The sequence below is a fragment of the Erythrolamprus reginae genome, chromosome 11 (genome assembly GCF_031021105.1).
Source record: "Erythrolamprus reginae isolate rEryReg1 chromosome 11, rEryReg1.hap1, whole genome shotgun sequence".
Classification (NCBI taxonomy): Eukaryota; Metazoa; Chordata; class Lepidosauria; order Squamata; family Dipsadidae; genus Erythrolamprus; species Erythrolamprus reginae.
The window spans coordinates 32198458-32216453 of record NC_091960.1 but is presented as its reverse complement, the minus strand read 5'-3'; the positions used below and the strand labels follow the sequence as shown (position 1 = coordinate 32216453).

The following is a 17996-nucleotide window of genomic DNA, read 5'->3' as shown; positions in this document are numbered from 1 at the left end:
CACCAGTAGCGGCGATAAGTTGGAACCCCCACCTGCTCCCCCCCATCCAGTCAGAGGTGAAGAAGCTTCTCGTAAGAGAAGTAAAACATCTTCAAAGAAAAACCAGAAAGTCCAGTTGCCTAGTAGTAATGGTAGCGTAGTTTGACAATGTTGGGGGAATTATTTGTTTAGCAGAGTGATGGCGTTCGGGGGAAAATCTGTTCTTGTGTCCAGTTGTCTTGGTGTGCGGTGCTCTGTGGCAACGTTTTGGGGGTAGGAGTTGAAACAGTTTGTGTCCAGGATGCGAGGGGTCAGTAAATATTTTCACAGCCCTCTTTTTGACTTGTGCATTCAGAGAGAGGGCTTTTCCATTCTTCTTTCTCACAATTGGCCAAGGACTTCAGCACACCGATTGGTTCAGAAAAGGAGGCTTAAGAGAGTCAATTAATTTCTTTATTCTTATTTTCTCTTCCAGACTGAGCTAACCAACTGCATCTCCATGTTGGTAGCAGGGAATGACAGGGTGCAGACGATCATCAGCCAGCTGGAGGACGTGAGCAAAACGACAGAGGTGAGGAATACGACAAATAGCTGAGACTTTAGAAATCCGAGTAGCGGAAGAGAAATGCAATCCAGAGTGATGGTGGGTTAAGTCAGGTGCTGCCCAAGGAGAGAGGGAAAACGAGCCCGGTGGCTTCCTTTTCTCTGCTTCCAAAACTGGCCAGGGGTTTATATAGATCACTGGTTCTCAACCTAAGGTTCGGGACCCCTTTGGGGGTCAAATGACCATTTCACAGGGGTCGCCTAAGAAAAGACAAATTTCCCACGGTGTTAGGAATTAAAGCTTCTATTCTGGTGCATTGGAATGTATTTTTACAATCTGACCAATTAGGCATTTACAGTGGGGGTGTCCCTCTGACCTGCCTGCCAATCAGCTTAAAAGCTCTGTTGGGAGAATTGGCACTACACTTATGGCTAGATTAGATTAGATTGTATTGGATTTATATGCCACCCCTCTCCGCAAACTCGGGGCGGCTCACAACAATAATAAAAACAGTACATAGTAACAAATCCAATGCCCACCAATCTAATTACAATTTTAAGTTAAAAAATTCATAAAACAATCCCAATATATATAAAAAACAGGCACACAGTCAATCAATCAAATGGCAAAAAAACATGGGCAAGGGGGAGATGTTTTAGTTCCCCCATGCCTGACGACAGAGGTGGGTTTTAAGGAGTTTACGAAAGGCAGGGAGGGTGGGGGCAATCCTAATCTCAGGGGGGAGCTGGTTCCAGAGGGTCGGAGCCACCACAGAGAAGGCTCTTCCCCTGGGTCCCACCAGACGACATTGTTTAGTCGACAGGACCCGAAGAAGGCCAACTCTGTGGGACCTAATTGGTCACTGGGATTCGTGTGGCAGGAGGCGGTCCCGAAGATATTCTGGTCCGGTGCCATGAAGGGCTTTATAGGTCATAACCAACACTTTGAATTGTGACCGGAGTGTTGGAGTAATATGGGCATACTTAGAGAAGCCCATGATTGCTCTCGCAGCTGCATTCTGCACGAGCTGAAGTTTCCAAACACTTTTCAAAGGTAGCCCCATGTAGAGAGCATTACAGTAGTCGAGCCTCGAGGTGATGAGGGCATGAGTGACTGTGAGTAATGACTCCCGGTCCAAATAGGGCCCCAACTGGCGCACCAGGCGAACCTGGGCAAACGCCCCCCTCGCCACAGCTGAAAGATGTTTCTCTAATGTGAGCTGTGGGGGTCACCACAACATGAGGAACTGTATTAAGGGTCTGCGGCATTAGAAAAGTTGAGAACGACTGATTTATCATTACTTATGTATTTATATTACTGCCGATTGGTGGAGCCATGTGGGAGGGCTTCTCTGTGGTGGCCCCAGCTCTCTGGAACCAACACCCTCCCCGGAGATCTATACCACCCACACCCTCTTGGCCTTCCAGAAAGCCTAAAAAATATGGTCATGCCAGGAGGCCTGGGGCTGTTGCGCTATAGTAATCTGCTTCGGCCCAGAATGTGATGATAGTTTTTGTATTGGGTTTTAATTGTTGTATATTGCTTTTATCATTGTACACCATCAGGAGTTGGGCGGCTTATAAATCCAATAACACCTAAAAATACTAAACCTACCACTATCAGTTCTTGGGAACCACCAGCAGCCACTACCGGTACACCTGAATTGGGCCGAACCGTTAGGATTTCACCCCTGCAGTACATTGCATATAGAGAATTTTTATTTAACTAAGAAAAGTGTGTAATAAACAAAAATAAAAACAAAAAAAATCCAAAGTAAGTCAAGCACTGGGATCTCTCTGAATGAATTCCAGGCGGTGGCTTCTTCTTTGAGTGGGATTCATGATATCGGCCATGTTGTGTACGGAGCGACACCCGTGAATTTGCATGCCGGTTGTGGATTGGTTGAGACGCGATCAGCAACTTCAAAGCGCTGTCAAACCACGCCTCCTAGCATGCCCATCCTTTAAAAGAAGCCACGCGCTTCACATATTGTGCTTTTTATATTGTACATAGATAAAAAGCTATCCTGATTATTCCAGCCGGGTATTGCAATAAAGTTACTCGTGCTACAACATCTCTGCCTATTTCTTGAACATAACAGGGCCAAGTTCTTAACACGCAAGGCCCTGATGACCCATGGGGAGCAGGCATGGGGAGCCATGGTTAAATATAGCTAAATCTAGTTGGATGAATGTGGATAATTGTGGTGTGGGGTTTTTTTTTAGGAAAAATGGGGATTTAGAATTTTTTAAATTCTTGACATTAAAATTAAACAACAAAGAAGATTCAGAATATTATAAAACTTGGGATACATTTTATGCATGGTTAGAAATAAGGAAAGCACAAAATTAGTATGTAATTATGAATAGATACAAAAACAAGGATAAAGTTATTTAAATAATAACCTTTTAAAGATGGATAATCAACCATTTGATCTGTGATATTGCAAAACTGATTGATTCAAGGCGGTTGAAAGCAGAACCAATATGTATATAAATTAAATAACCAGAACTAACTCCTGTTTCAGTATCATTGCCTGTAATAGCCGTAAAAATGACGATGGAGATAATGTGTTTAATGGATGAGAATAATTTAAATGAATAATTTTTTTTATGTGTGGGTGGGTGTGTCTTTAAGTATTTATATGTTGTGGTTTTTAATGTATATATTTCAATAATTTTTTTAAAAAATATTTTTTTACATTTTTAATATTAGTTTTCTTCGCATTTTGTATTTGTATTTATTCTGTTGTAAGACGCCCTGAGTCGGTTGAGAATGACGGCATAGAAATCTAAATAAATAAATAAACGAACAAACGAACAAATGAATGAATGTGTTAGCAGTTCTGTGTTAGCAAAAACTTCAGAAGAAAAGGATTTAGGGGTCGTGATTTCTGACAGTCTCAAAATGGGTGAACAGTGCAGTCAGGCGGTAGGGAAAGCAAGTAGGATGCTTGGCTGCATAGCTAGAGGTATAACAAGCAGGAAGAGGGAGATTGTGATCCCCTTATATAGAGCGCTGGTGAGACCACATTAGGAATACTGTGTTCAGCTCTGGAGACCTCACCTACTAAAAGATATTGACAAAATTGAACGGGTCCAAAGACGGGCTACAAGAATGGTGGAAGGTCTTAAGCATAAAACCTATCAGGAAAGACTTCATGAACTCAATCTGTATAGTCTGGAGGACAGTAGGAAAAGGGGGGACATGATCGAAACATTTAAATATGTTAAAGGGTTAAATAAGGTCCAGGAGGGAAGTGTTTTTAATAGGAAAGTGAACACAAGAACAAGGGGACACAATCTGAAGTTAGCTGGGGGAAAGATCAAAAGCAACATGAGAAAATATTATTTTACTGAAAGAGTAGTAGATCCTTGGAACAGCAGACGTGGTTGGTAAATCCACAGTCACTGAATTTAAACATGCCTGGGATAAACATAGATCCATCCTAAGATAAAATACAGGAAATAGTATGAGGGCAGACTAGATGGACCATGAGGTCTTTTTCTGCCGTCAGTCTTCTATGTTTCTATGAATGAATGAATTTGTCCCAAAGGCACCAACTCAACTTGTCCTTTCATTCTTTCTTCTCCCTCCGTGAACAGGAGAACAGTCGGTTGGCCAAACAGTCTTTGTGCGAGAAGTTCGAAGCGCTCATCGCTGTCGTCGAGGAGAAGAAGGCGGACCTTCTGCAGCGCATCTCCAAGGAGCGGGAGGAGAAGGCCGGGTTCATTCAGACCCTCGTCCAACAGTATAAAGATCAACTGGAGCAGTCCAGCAAGCTGATTGAGAGCGCCATTCAGTCCATGGAGGAGGAAGGAGGAGCCGCTTTCCTCATGGTGAGGGGAAATGGCCGACGTTTGAGATCCCGTTGTCTTACAGCTGTGTACAGGAGTGGCCAAAATTGTGGAAACCTTTTGGGAACAGTGTATTTTTGAGGGTTGATGGCTAATAACGCCACTTTTCTTCTTCTTCTTCTTCTTCTTCTTCTTCTTCTTCTTCTTCTTCTTCTTCTTCTTCTTCTCCTTCTTCTTCTTCTTCTCCTTCTTCTTTTTCTTCCTCCTCCTCTTCTTCTTCTTTTTCTTCTTCTTCTTCTTCCTCTTCCTCTTCTTCTTCTTCTTCTTCTCCTTCTTCTTTTTCTTCTTCTTCTTCTTCTCCTTCTTCTTCTTCTTCTTCTTCCTCTTCCTCTTCTTCTTCTTCTCCTCCTTCTTCTTTTTCTTCTTCCTCCTCCTCCTCCTCCTCATCTTCTTCTTCATTTTCTTCTTCTTCTTCTTTTTCTTCCTCCTCCTCCTCTTCTTCTTCTTCTTTTTCTTCCTCTTCTTCTTCTTCTTCCTCTTCCTCTTCTTCTTCTTCTTCCTCCTCCTCCTCCTCTTCTTCCTCTTCTTCTTCTTTTTCTTCTTCCTCTTCTTCTTCTTCTTCTTCTTCTTCTTCTTCTTCTTCTTCTTCTTCTTCTTCTTCTTCTTCTTCTTCTTCTTCTTCTTTTTTGAGTTTCAAGATAATCATATTCCACTGCTGGAAAGGCCTAGGAATAGCCTAGACCAGTTGTAGGCAAAGTTGGCTCTTCTATGACATGTGAATTTCAACTCCCAGAATTCCTGGGCTGCATGATTGGCTCAGGAATTCTGGGAGTTGAAGTCCACAAGTCATAGAGGAGCCAACTTTGCCTACCTCTGGCCTAGACCAGTGATGGCAAACCTTTTTTTCCCTTTGGGTGGCAAAAGAGTGCACATGCGTGCTATCGCATACATGCATGTGCCCACATCCATATTCAATGCCCCTCGTGCAGGGATGGGCTCCTACAAGTATGGTCAAGTACACAGAACTGGTGGAAAAAAATTGATTTCCCCCCCCCCCCCCCTTCTGGGCTCTGGGTATGTTTTTCCTATCACAGTAAATGAGGTTGAATGTGCATAATTTTAGGAGAGTTGTATGTGTGTGTGTGTGTACATACACATACAGTTTATATAGTAGATAATGTATATTTTTGTGTGCCTAATATGTATATATACACATGGCATATATACATAGAATTAAATAGTATATTTTGGATATTCAGTAATAGTAAATAGAGAGGGAAATTGTATCTCTATGAGGTGAGGAGAGGCCAGGCACCCTAACCCAAACCATTGACATAAGTGATGTCAATTTGGCCTCCTTTAAGCCAGTCACATGGCCTTTAAGCCACCCTGGTCACATGATCATCAAGCCACTCCCTCCTGATCACATGGCTGGCAAACCACGCCCACAATGTGGTAGTAAATATTTTTGCAGCCCTTCACTGCTAATAAAACTATCGCTGGAATGGCCTGGGAGTAATCCAGACCTTAACCCAAATGAAAATCTACAGAGCCGACTAAAGAAACTTGTTTATCAGAAGCAACCCAGCAATAAAACCCAGTTTATAGAAGCAATCATTCAATCTTGCTTTCACATTATAACAGTTGCAGAACCAAAAGGGAAGACGTTGTAAGGCCGTATTTTCATGCTAAAGATTACCCAACTAAGTATTAACTGACGGTGATAATTTTTGTATACCTCATTTTTTTCAATGGTGATAATTTTTGTATATCTCATTTCACTTTTCTTCTTTATAACTGCTATTCTAAGAGCAAATCCTTCATAAAAGGTATTGCATTACATTCCTGATTAAATTATCTTCCCATTAATATATAGTTTTGTGGTTCTACCACTCGCCCCAAAAGTGGAGTTATTAGCTAGTTTTAGAATATACTTTTTTCCCAATAGGTTTCCACAAGTCTGGCCACTGCTGTAGTTTTTCAAATCCCAAATTCCCAAAACTGGAGACCTGATTAGGATTCATATAATGGATCAGCCAGGAAACAAGCCGGTTGATCTTAGTGGTGCTTCTTACCATCATTCATATGAATCTTCCTGAAGAGTCGGTATAAGATAAAATATAAAATAAGAAAGAATTTGAATGTAAAATTACTTTGAACACCTCAAATAGGGGGTGTTCAACTTTGGCAAATTTAAGACTTATGGATTTCAACCCCCAGAAGACTGGTTGTCTTAAAGTTGCCAAGTTTGGAGACCCCTTCCCTAAAATAAAAGAGTATTATTGGCTTAATTTGTGAATTGTGATCTTTGCTTTTCATTACAATGAGTGCAATCCTAAACTGGAATACAAAATAAAAGGTTTCCAGTGACAACACCGTGCAACTGTCCAATTGCCCTTCAATATTTTCTGTGTCTGCCTTCAAGTCAGTCTTGATGCTTCAACATTTGATTGGGGCAAATCAACCAATCAGTCATTTCTGATGATTTTTTAAAAAAACGATTTTAGCCATTTTAAACCAAAACATTTCTCATTCACCTTGCTGACCTTTTCTTCTTTCTTTCTCCTTCCAGACCGCCAAGCAACTTATTAAAACGTAAGTCCTGGAAATATATTTCTAAACTGCCGTTTTTGTAAACAAACCTTAAATCCTAAGTAAATAAGTTCAGAGACGATCCAAGCAGGAAGCACACTGTGACATTTAACTTAACGTTACAGCGGACTAGTAGATGGACTTGTTTGTTAGCTTATTTGTCTAGTTCAGGGGTGTCAAACTCGATTTCTTTGGAAGCTGCATCACCAGTGATGGGCTCCTACGGGTACGATCAGATACACAGTACCAGTAGCAAAACATTTCTACTTTTTTCCCCATCTGGGCTCTGGGTATTATTATTATTTTATTATTATTTATTAGATTTGTATGCCGCCCCTTTCCGTAGACTCGGGGCGGCTCACAACACAATAAAAACAGTTCATGACAAGTCTAATAATTTACAATTTAAAATATTTTTTAAAACCCATTATTAAACAGACATACTGTACATGCAAGCATACCATACATAAATTGTATAGGCCCGGGGGAGATATCTCAGTTCCCCCATGCCTGACGACAAAGGTGGGTTTTAAGGAGTTTACGAAAGGCAAGGAGGGTAGGGGCAGTTCTAATCCCTGGGGGGAGCTGGTTCCAGAGAGTCGGGGCCGCCACAGAGAAGGCTCTTCCCCTGGGCCCCGCCAACCGACATTGTTTAGTTGACGGGACCCGGAGAAGACCCACTCTGTGGGACCTAATCGGTCGCTGGGATTCATGCAGCAGAAGGCGGTCTCGGAGATATTCTGGTCCGATGCCAGGAAGGGCTTTAAAGGTCATAACCAACACTTTGAATTGTGACCGGAAATTGATCGGCAACCAATGCAGACTGCGGAGTGTTGGTGTAACATGGGCATACCTGGGGAAGCCCATGACTGCTCTCACAGCTGCATTCTGCATGATCTGAAGTTTCCGAACACTTTTCAAAGGTAGCCCCATGTAGAGAGCATTACAGTAGTCGAACCTCAAGGTGATGAGGGCATGAGTGACTGTGAGCAGTGAGTCCCGGTCCAAATAGGGCCGCAACTGGTGCACCAGGCGAACCTGGGTAAATGCCCCCCTCGCCACAGCTGAAAGATGGTTCTCTAATGTGAGCTGTGGATCAAGGAGGACGCCCAAGTTGCGGACCCTCTCCGAGGGGGTCAATAATTTCCCCCCAGGGTGATGGACGGACAGGTGGGATTGTCCTTGGGAGGCAAAACCCACAGCCACTCCATCTTATCAGGGTTGAGTTTGAGTCTGTTGGCACCCATCCAGGCCCCAACAGCCTCCAGACACCGGCACATCACTTCCACTGTTTTTCCTATCATGGTAAATGAAGTTGAATGTGTATAATTTTAGAAGAGCTGTGTATATTTGTATGTACATGCACTTTATATATTAGAAAATCAGGGGTGAGCTACTGCCCGGACCGGGGGGGGGGGGGGAACTCCACCCCAGGGCACCCAATTTAATTGGTGGCAATATTCACAGATACAGTCAAGGAATCAAAGAGACATCAAAATATATACATTCAGGAAGAGTAAAAACTTCTTAGGTAATTTGTTAATTACAAATCAGAGAAAATTAACAGGAAAAGCATATAAATATATGATAGGATATAAAAATATAGACCAAACTTTGGGAAAAAAATATGATAAGTTGGTGTAAAAATATAGGAAGAGAAATTGACTTAGAAACCTGGGGAAAAGTCTGGACATACAACTGGAAAATAACCAAATCAGTTTCATTAAAAGAAAATCAAATCAAGATGTTTTATAGGTGGCACTCACCACCCAATAGAATCGCTAAGACGTTCCCTAACATGTCTCCAAATTGTTGGAAATGCAAACGAGAAATAGGTTCCTACTATCACCAGTGGTGGACTTGCCGCATGAATCCCAGCGACCGGTTAGGTCCCACAGAGTTGGCCTTCTCCGGGTCCCATCAACTAAACAATGTCATTTGGCGGGACCCAGGAGAAGAGCCTTCTCTGTGACGGCCCCGACCCTCTGGAACCAGTTCCCCCCAGATATCAGAGTTGCCCCCACCCTCCTTGCCTTTCGCAAGCTCCTTAAAACCCACCTCTGTCGTCAGGCATGGGGGAATTGAAATTTTTTTCTCCCTTCCCCCTAGGCTTATAGAATTTATACATGGTATGTTTGTTGGTATGATTGGTCTCTTAAAATGGCAGTTTTTAGATTACTTTTTAATATTAGATTTGTTACATTGTTTTTTATTGTTGTTAGCCACTCCGAGTCTTCGGAGAGGGGCGGCATACAAATCTAAATAAACTAAATTAAACTAAATCATATTGGAATAAGATAGAAAAGTTGATGAAATAAATTATTCTACAGGAGATAAAGAAAACTCCAGAACTTTTTTTATTAGGTATAACAAACCAAAAATACAAAAACAAGATTTTTTTACTTAATAACCCACATCTTGACAGCGGCTAGGATAGTATACGCACAAAATTGGAAGGGAGAGGATATCCCCAAGGAGGAGGATGTAATAAGGAAAATTATAGAATCTGCTGAAATGGATATGATGACGAGGCGGTTAAATAATCAAGAAGAATCTGACTTTTATAATATTTGGGAAAAGATTTATCTATGGTTAAATAAAAATAATAATAAATGATTAAAAAAAACATTAAACGATTTGAAAACAAAGTAAAATGTATAAATACTGCTTATCCTTTTATAATTATTATTATTGATGGTCGAATTACATAAAAACAAAAATTCTTCTTTTCATTTTAACTGTTGTGTTGACTTTGCAATTTTAGTATTTTCCTTTTCTGTAGTAGAAAGACTTCTACAATGAGAGGGGAAATTGTAGCCCCAGTATATGTTAAATGTGTGTCTGTTTTGTCTGTCTTTTTATGATAAGTAATAAAAATATTTTGGAAAAAAAATAGAAGTCAATAACATCCTTTCTCATCTGCTTTCCAGAATCGTGGATGCATCAAAAGGGGGCCAGTTGGAGAAAGTCGAGACAGGCTTTGAAAACATGGACTATTTCACGGTAGATTTGGAAAGTATCACCGAAGCCTTGAGAAGCATCGAGTTCGAATCAGGTATGGTCATCCAGAGATGTTCAGAAGTATAACCCAAAGTTTATATTGCTAATATACCTGAATGTAACATGGCTCTTCTAATTTTTCTGATTTATCAATTATTATTCTTATTATTCTTATTCTTATTCTTATTCTTATTCTTATTCTTATTCTTATTCTTATTCTTATTCTTATTCTTATTCTTATTCTTATTCTTATTCTTATTCTTATTCTTATTCTTATTATTATTATTCTTATTCTTATTATTATTATTATTATACAGTAGAATAATCGCAGAATGAATTAGTCCAGGCTGGAAATGGTCCAGAGTCCACTTGCTCTCTACATGGGGCTACCTTTGAAAAGTGTTCGGAAACTTCAGATCGTGCAGAATGCAGCTGTGAGAGCAATCATGGGCTTTCCCAAATATGCCCATGTTACTCCAACACTCTGCAGTCTGCATTGGTTGCCGATCAATTTCCGGTCACAATTCAAAGTGTTGGTTATGACCTTTAAAGCCCTTCATGGCATTGGACCAGAATATCTCCGAGACCGCCTCCTGCCGCACAAATCCCAGCGACCAATTAGGTCCCACAGAGTGGGCCTTCTCCGGGTCCCGTCAACTAAACAATGTCGGTTGGCGGGCCCCAGGGGAAGAGACTTCTCTGTGGCGGCCCCGACTCTCTGCAACCAGCTCCCCCCAGAGATTAGAACTGCCCCTACCCTCCTTGCCTTTCGTAAACTCCTTAAAACCACCTTTGTCGTCAGGCATGGGGGAATTGAGATATCTCCCCTGGTCTATACAATTTATGTATGGTATGCTTGTGTGTATGTCTGTTTAATAATGGGTTTGTTTTTTAAAAAAATATTTTAAATTGTAAATTTATTAGATTTGTTATAAACTGTTTTTTATTGTGTTGTGAGCCGCCCCGAGTCTACGGAGAGGGGCGGCATACAAATCTAATAAACATAAACATAAACATTATTATTAATTTTTGCCAAAAGTTTTACTGCCACACTGTGGGTGTGGCTTATTTTGAGGATGTAGCTTGCCAGCCATGTGACCAGGTGGGAGTGGCTTGACAATCATGTGACTGGGAGGTGGCTTAAAGGTCATGTGACTGGGTGGGAGTGTGCTTACCTACCAAGATAAGTTTTTAAATAGCTGCTTGAACTCTTTTTCAGTTGATTAAGTCACATTATTTGAATAGCCACAAATGATCAACAGCATTATTATTATTTATTATTTATTAGATTTGTATGCTGCCCCTCTCCGAAGACTCGGGGCGGCTCACAACAATAATAAAAACAATATTCCAGCGAAAACAAATCTAATATTAAAAAGCACATAATTGATTATTTATTTGCATGATTTGTTGAGGAGCACAGCAACATTTTAAGGTTTTGTACTGACCCACAAGGTTCAGTATGATAACAGATTAGGCAAGTAGCTCATTTTTCTTTAATTGCTATAAAAGTTCACTTCTAGATAATGATTAAAACATTTATGAGTCAAAACATACTATTTAATTATTTCCTGTTTTGAAAGTAATTAAGGATCATACTAAGGTACTTGGGAAGGAAGGACAATAAATAACTATTAAGTATTCAATAAATCGGACCAGAACACATCCGGGACCGCCTTCTGCTGCACGAATCCCAGCGACCGGTTAGGTCCCACAGAGTTGGCCTTCTCCGGGTCCCGTCGACTAAACAATGTCGTTTGGCAGGACCCAGGAGAAGAACCTTCTCTGTGGCGGCCCCAACCCTTTGGAACCAGCTTCCCCCGGAGATTAGAACTGCCCCCACCCTCCTTGCCTTTCGTAAAGCTGTTAAGACCCATCTCTGCCGTCAGGCATGGGGGAACTGAGACATCTCCCCCGGGCCTATACAGTTTATACATGGTATGTTTGTGTGTATTTTTGCTTTTAATAATGGGGTTTTTAGCGTTTTTTAAATTATTAGATTTGTTCTTACATTGTTCTTGTTATTGTTGTGAGCCACCCCGAGTCTACGGAGAAGGGCGGCATACAAATCTAATAAATAATAATAATAATAAAATTGTGCATAAACTTACTACCTTCACTGCGTTCTGCAGCCCATTACTGATTCCAAGGACATGAAAAGAAAAATAACAATAATAATAATAATAATAATAATAATAATAATAATAATAATGAAATCACTGCAGCAAACAGCACTATGCACCAGGTTACTATTTTTGCATATGAACACTCTAATAATCCCTAGTGTGCCTGGTGCCAAATATATTTCATCAAATGCTGACGTTAGATTATTATTAAGGGGAAGAGTGCCAACTCCAGATAAATCTTCAGCAAATAGTAAGTACTATGAGAACATTCATCGTTTTCATAGTGGGGAATTTTGGATAGCAAATTCTTCGCTGGCCTCCAGTTTTACTTCCTTCCATTCTTGCTTTGGGGCGAATTCTTACTGATTCCCGTGATGAAAGAGATGCTTTCTAATATTCCGGTGCGTAAACAAACTTCACACACCTTTTGTGTGGCAAGAAGTATGAAGTTTATTGACACCCGTTGAGTAAGAAATAAAGATTCCCAAGGACTTTCATAACATTATTATTATTATTTATTAGATTTGTATGCCGCCCCTCTCCATAGACTTGGGGTGGCTTACAGCAATGATTAAAAACAATATATAATAACAAATCTAATAGTTAGAATCTAAAATAACAATGATACATTTAAAAAGTCTAAAAAACAAGAAACCCCAATATATAAAAACATACATACAGTCATATCATACACAAAAAAACCTACATAGGCAGGGGGAGATGTTTCAGTTCCCCCACGCTTGACGGCAGAGGTGGGTTTTGAGGAGTTTACGAAAGGCAAGGAGGGTGGGGGCAATTCTAATCTCTGGAGGGAGCTGATTCCAGAGGGTCGGAGCCACCACAGAGAAGGCTCTTCCCCTGGGTCCCGCCAACCGACATTGTTTAGTTGATGGGACCCGGAGGAGACCAACACTGTGGGACCTAACCGGTCACTGGGATTCATGCGGCAGAAGGCGGTCTCACAGATACCCTGGTCTGGTGCCATGAAGGGCTTTATAGGTGATGACCAACACTTTGAATTGTGACCGGAAACTGATCGGCAACCAATGCAGACTGCGGAGTGTTGGAGTAACATGGGCATATTTGGGGAAGCCCATGATTGCTCTCGCAGCTGCATTCTGCACGATCTGAAGTTTCTGAACGCTCTTCAAAGGTAGCCCCATGTAGAGAGTGTTACAGTAGTCGAGCCTCGAGGTGATGAGGGCATGAGTGACTGTGAGTAGTGAGTCCCGGTCCAAATAGGGCCGCAACTGCTGCACCAGGCGAACCTGGGCAAACGCCCCCCTCACCACAGCTGAAAGATGTTTCTCTAATGTGAGCTGTGGATCGAGGAGGATGCCCAAGTTGCGGACCCTCTCCGAGGTGGTCAATAATTCCCCCCCCAGGGTTGGAATTGGATGAAACATTGGATGAAATCGACTTAACTTCTCTACCGGTTCAGAAGTGCACCTTTTACACACGTGCCAGCGTCACACACACTTTTTCACCCGCTACACATGCGCAGAGGGTTAAAAAAAAGGAAAATGGCCGACATCCGGATGGGTGGGCGGAGCTTTGATGCCACCACCACCGGTATGCCGAACCGGGAGTATTTTACCCTTGCTTCATAAGCATCTGAGATACTTAGAGAGACAGCTCCATAGCTCTGTTATAGGTGGATCTAAATTATTTCGTTCTCTCCCTTTTTTCCCCAAAGATGAAGATGATGAAGAACTGAATGAGGAAGATGAAATAGAAGAGGAACATCCAGACGGGCAAACTGATGGTAAGAAACAAATGGGAAATATTAGGTTTTGCAGAGAGATACAATCGTAATCAATCTATCTATCTATCTATCTATCTATCTATCTATCTATCTATCTATCTATCTATCATCTATCCATTATCTATCAATCTATCTATATCTATCTATCTATCTATCTATCTATCATCTATCCATTATCTATCAATCTATCTATCTATATCTATCTATCAATCTATCAATCTATCTATCATCTATCCATTATCAATCTATCTATCTATCTATCTATCTACCTACCTACCTACCTACCTATCCATCCATCCATCCATCCATCCATCCATCCATCCATCCATCCATCCATCCATCCATCTATCTATCTATCTATCTATCTATCTATCTATCTATCTATCTATCATCTATCCATTATCTATCAATCAATCAATCTATCTATATCTATATCTATCTATCTATATCTATCTATCTATCTATCTATCTATCTATCTATCTACCAATCCATCTATCCATTATCTATAGAGATAGATAGATAGATAGATAGATAGATAGATAGATAGATAGATAGATAGGTAAATCTATCTATCATCTATCCATTATCTATCTATCTATCTATCTATCTATCTATCTATCTATCTATCTATCTATCTATCTATCTATCTACCAATCCATCTATCATCTATCCATTATCTATCTATCTATCTATCTATCATCTATCCATTATCAATCAATCAATCAATCAATCAATCAATCAATCTATCTATCTATCCATCTATCCATCTATCCATCTATCCATCTATCAATCTATATCATCTATCCATTATCAATCTATCTATATCTATCTATCTATCTATCTATCTATCTATCTATCTATCTATCTATCTATCATCTATCCATTATCTATCTATCTATCTATCTATCTATCTATCCATCTATCCATCTATCAATCTATATCATCTATCCATTATCAATCTATCTATATCTATCTATCTATCTATCTATCTATCTATCTATCTATCCATTATCTATCTATCTATCTATCTATCTATCTATCTATCTATCTATCATCTATCCATTATCTATGCATTATCTATCAATCTATCTATATCTATCTATCTATCTATCCATTATCTATCTATCTATCTATCTAATAATAAAAATATAATAATAATAATAATAATAATAATAATAATAATAATAATAATGGGTGGAAACTGAACAAGGACACATTCAACCTCGAAATAAGAGGGAACTTTCTGACAGTGAGAACAATCAACCCATGGAAGAGACGTTGCCTTTGGAAGTTGTGGGAGTTTCATCCCTGGAAGCTTTCAGGAAGAGACTGGACTGCCATCTGTCAAAAATGGTGTAGGGCAGTGATGGCGAACCTTTTTTGGTTCACGGGCCAAAAGGTGTGTGAGAGGCTGTGCTAGCATGCATGTACGTGCCCACACTGCTTCCCTCCCGACCCACGCATGCACACACCCCGTGCTGCCCCCCCCCCCCCCCGCGCATGCCCACAGGCCTTTCTGAAGCTTAGTAGGTGAAAACAATGGCCACACGGGCAAACCGGAAGTTTGGGAAAACACACTTCCTGTTTGGCATATTCCCTTTTTATTGCACTCTGTAGGGTTCAAGGAAGCTTCCTGAAGCTCAGGGGTGCAAAAAACAGCACAACAGGCAAACAAGAGGTATGGAAAAGTGCACTTCTGTTTTGCCCATTGCCCTGTTTTTTGAACTTCGGGAAGCTTCCCTGAACCCTCCGGAGTGGAAAAAACAACACAACGGCAAACCGGAAGTGCATTTTTCTGAACTTCCGGTTTGTCCATTGGGTGATTTTTTTTGGCCTTCAGGGCTTAAGGGAATGCTCCCTAAAGCATCCAGAGGGCAAAACGGCCTTTCCCAAGGCTGAAAACCAGCTGGCCAGCGCACATGGAGCTGAAACATGGCAAAATCTCGTGTGCCCTCCATGTGCCACCTGTGGCCTGCGTGCCATAAGTTCACTATCACAGGTGTAGGGTCTCCTGCTTGGATGGGGGTTGGACTAGATGACTTACAAATCCCTTCCAACTTTGTTAATCTGTCATCTAAACCAGTGTTTCCCAACCTTGGCCACTTGAAGATATTTGGACTTCAACTCCCAGAATTCCCCAGCCAGCAAATGCTGGCTGGGGAATTCTGGGAGTTGAAGTCCAGATATCTTCAAGTGGCCAAGGTTGGGAAACACTGATCTAAACAACTGCCTTTCTCAGCAACAGAAGTTCTGCTTCCCCACACTGGTCATAAATCAATTATCATATTTTTCGAAGCATAAGGCGCACCCGAGTATAAGATGCATCTTAGTTTTTGAGGAGGAAAATAGGCGAAAGTATCTGCTTAGCAGGTATTCATTTGGCCAGCATCCTTAGTCTGGTCAGCTTCAGCACATTAAAGCCTAGAACTACAGCGCCTAAAACACGATTTGAGTATTGCCCACAAGATCATATGCTGCAATGTCCTACCAGTCAATGACTACTTCAGCTTCAACCGCAACAACACAAGAGCACGCAACAAATTCAAACTCAGTACGAACCGCGCCAAACGTGACTGTAAAAAATATGATTTCAACAATCGAGTTATCGAAGCGTGGAACTCATTACCGGACTCAATTGTGTCAACCCTTAACCCCCAACACTTCTCCCTTAGACTCTCCACAATTGACCTCTCCAGATTCCTAAGAGGCCAGTAAGGGGCGTACATAAGTGCACTGGTGTGCCTTTCGTCCCCTGTCCAATTGTCTTTCCTTTCTTCCAACTATCTTATATATTCTCTTCCTTTCATATATCCTCTCCTCTAAGTTCACTTTCACCCTCTTTTATATTATCACATGTCTATTTTCTTCCTATGTATTTGTGTATTGGACAAATGAATAAATTAAAAAAAAAATTATCTCCTGGTTAGAGCCTTTAAAAAACCTTATTCAGAGAGAGTAACAATGCAAGAGCTTGCAAGCCAGTAAGAGCTGGGAACAACGTTAGAACCTGATTAGGGGGGGAAATAAATATTTGGAGCAAGTTAGAGCAATGAAAAAACCCTAGCAAAGACTTAGGGCTTGGAAAACATTCTTTGCAAAGAGTAACAATGAAAGAGCTTGCAATGTAAGGGCTGGAAAAATCGTTAACACCTAGTTAGGGCTGGCGGAAAAAAAGCTTTGAAAAAAAGCTACATTCAGAGTATAAAACACACCTGAATTTTCAGCCTCTGTTAGGGAGGAAAAAAAGTGTGTCTTACACTCCAAAAAATACGGTATTACCTGTATTTTTTCTTCTTGCATTCTCTTTTCTTAGCATGTGGGTTTTTTCCCCCCACCCAAGAAGACAATTTTGGCCCTAACCGTGAGAAAGTTTGGTTGTGGACCAAATCTTGAATGCTTCATTTTCAGGTGGTTTCACACATTTCCCTTCTGGTTTTCTTTTGCAGGTACACAGTAACCCGGAAAGAACATGAATTTCCAAGGACGATGCCAGCAGAATAACCGGCTCCGTAGGATTTGGACATGGAGGAGGAAGAGGAGGGATGGGGTGGGAGAAACCCAAACGGGATGCCCATCAAGTAAACAGGGCACAAAGCCTGGCTGATGAAGGGTCGTTTGGGATGTAGAATTCGTGGTAACACAGGAAGATAAAAACGCACAGAGACACTTTATAACACGGGTGCAACATGGAACTTTTCATACATGTTATATATTGAGAATTTTTTTTCCTTTTTGTACATAATTGTTCAGGACACTTGATTTGGGGGCGGGGGTGGGGGGGTTCATTAAAGAAAATATAAGATGTTGCCGTTAGTTGCATATCAGAGCACACCCTTCCATCAATCGAAGGGCAGTAGATTCTGGGAATGAGTTAAAATGTTTCCAGACGGGAGGTAGTCAAACAAAAAGTCGATTTTGTTGTGCTTTTTAATCTATGAAAAAATACTGTCTGTGCCTAGAAGCGAATGTAAACGACGTTTGTTGGTTTTTCTTCTTTGTTGTATATAGTTACATAATAAAAATAAATTTCCATTTTATCCACAGGCCAAATGTTTTGTAACAGTAAACAAGCCACCTGCAAAACTTGTTGCCACAAAATTCAGTGACAGCTTTATTTTAATCTGATCTCTCACGGGATTATTTGTAAACAGGGGGAGGGAAGAATATAATCAATAGCTCTTTTATTTTCTAT

General features: G+C 40.8%; 1 protein-coding gene across 1 annotated transcript in view; it reads left to right on the top strand.

Moving 5' to 3' along the window:
- TRIM63 (tripartite motif containing 63) overlaps positions 1-17841 on the top strand; it is a 27660-nt gene extending 9819 nt beyond the window's left edge. Inside the window, exons 4-9 of the mRNA XM_070764858.1 lie at positions 455-550; positions 4129-4362; positions 6893-6915; positions 9843-9967; positions 13735-13803; positions 17251-17841. Of these exons, the coding sequence (XP_070620959.1) occupies positions 455-550; positions 4129-4362; positions 6893-6915; positions 9843-9967; positions 13735-13803; positions 17251-17261 (558 nt within the window). The 3' untranslated portion in view covers positions 17262-17841. The remainder of the gene's footprint in view (positions 1-454; positions 551-4128; positions 4363-6892; positions 6916-9842; positions 9968-13734; positions 13804-17250) is intronic.
- Positions 17842-17996: the final 155 nt, after the last annotated feature.